This window comes from Marmota flaviventris, chromosome 5 (assembly GCF_047511675.1).
Source record: "Marmota flaviventris isolate mMarFla1 chromosome 5, mMarFla1.hap1, whole genome shotgun sequence".
Taxonomy (NCBI): Eukaryota; Metazoa; Chordata; class Mammalia; order Rodentia; family Sciuridae; genus Marmota; species Marmota flaviventris.
The window spans coordinates 121428186-121429665 of record NC_092502.1 but is presented as its reverse complement, the minus strand read 5'-3'; the positions used below and the strand labels follow the sequence as shown (position 1 = coordinate 121429665).

Genomic DNA, 1480 nt, shown 5'->3' with positions numbered 1-1480 from the left:
TTCCTTTTAATTAATATTAATATCAGACTATCTTATTCTCAAAAGTGGAAAAAAAGACATGATGAGTTAAGGCTTGGTCAGAGAAAGAAATTCACAAACAGAAGCAAATCTATTATTATCTAAAACAAACTAGTAGGAGAGTAAGTTCTGGAGGAAATAGTAGGATAGGTAACAGGCAATTAGAAAGCAAAACATACCTTCCCGGGCTGCCCAGGGAGGGATCCATACGGCGTTGTTCTTGATTCCCATCGTAACTTTAAAGGGAGACTGTCACAATGTCCGGAGCCCTTGATGTCCTGCAAATGAAGGAGGAGGATGTCCTCAAATTCCTTGCAGCAGGAACCCACTTAGGTGGCACCAACCTTGATTTCCAGATGGAACAGTATATCTACAAAAGGAAAAGTGATGGCACCTACATCATAAATCTGAAGAGGACCTGGGAGAAGCTTCTGCTGGCAGCTCGTGCCATTGTTGCCATTAAAAACCCTGCTGATGTCAGTGTCATATCCTCTAGGAATACTGGCCAGTGGGCTGTGCTGAAGTTTGCTGCTGCCACTGGAGCCACCCCTATTGCTGGCGGCTTCACTCCTGGAACCTTCACTAACCAGATCCAGGCAGCTTTCCGGGAGCCACTTCTTCTGGTGGTTACTGATCCCAGGGCTGACCACCAGCCTCTTACAGAAGCGTCCTATGTCAATCTGCCTACCATTGCTTTGTGTAACACAGACTCTCCTCTGCGCTATGTGGACATTGCCATTCCATGCAACAACAAGGGAGCTCATTCTGTGGGTCTGATATGGTGGATGCTGGCGCGAGAAGTTCTGCGCATGCGTGGCACCATTTCCCGTGAGCACCCATGGGAGGTTATGCCTGATCTATACTTCTGCAGAGATCCTGAAGAGATTGAAAAGGAAGAGCAGGCTGCTGCTGAAAAGGCTGTGACCAAGGAGGAATTTCAGGGTGAATGGACTGCTCCGGCTCCTGAGTTCACTGCTACTCAACCTGAGGTTGCAGACTGGTCTGAAGGTGTGCAGGTGCCCTCTGTGCCTATCCAGCAGTTCCCTACTGAAGACTGGAGTGCCCAGCCAGCCACTGAAGACTGGTCTGCAGCTCCCACTGCTCAGGCCACTGAGTGGGTAGGAACAACAACCGAGTGGTCTTGAGTTGTTCTGCAGTCACACATTAATAAGCAAGGTGGAAATAAGGAGAATAAGCACCAATTTACGGAGAATAAACAACCAATTTCTAAAAAAAAAAAAAAAAAAAAAAAAGAAAGCAAAACAAAAATCAGTAAGCCAAATGCATCTATTGGATCAAAGCCACAAGGGAAGTGGGGCCTGCCAGGTGTCAATTTTCAGATCCCAAGTGGCATTGTCTTCAGACATTCAGATTTGACCATGGTAATCCAAGATGACAGTAGAAAGTGGGGCATAGCTCCGTCTTAGAAAGTTGGGTAAGCCTGGGAGAGCCTGGGGTGGTT

The 1480-nt window shown here is 47.0% G+C and overlaps 1 protein-coding gene across 1 annotated transcript; it reads left to right on the top strand.

Moving 5' to 3' along the window:
- The first annotated feature begins 240 nt into the window (after positions 1 to 240).
- Positions 241 to 1262, top strand: LOC114094961 (small ribosomal subunit protein uS2-like). The gene has a single exon (XM_027938108.3). The coding sequence runs from the start codon at positions 276 to 278 to the stop codon at positions 1161 to 1163; it is 888 nt and encodes a 295-aa protein (XP_027793909.3). The 5' UTR covers positions 241 to 275; the 3' UTR covers positions 1164 to 1262.
- The last annotated feature ends 218 nt before the right edge of the window (positions 1263 to 1480 follow it).

Excerpts from the sequence above, each read along its gene's own strand:
- LOC114094961 (XM_027938108.3), top strand. The coding sequence starts at position 276 with ATGTCCGGAGCCCTTGATGTCCTGCAAATGAAGGAGGAGGATGTCCTC.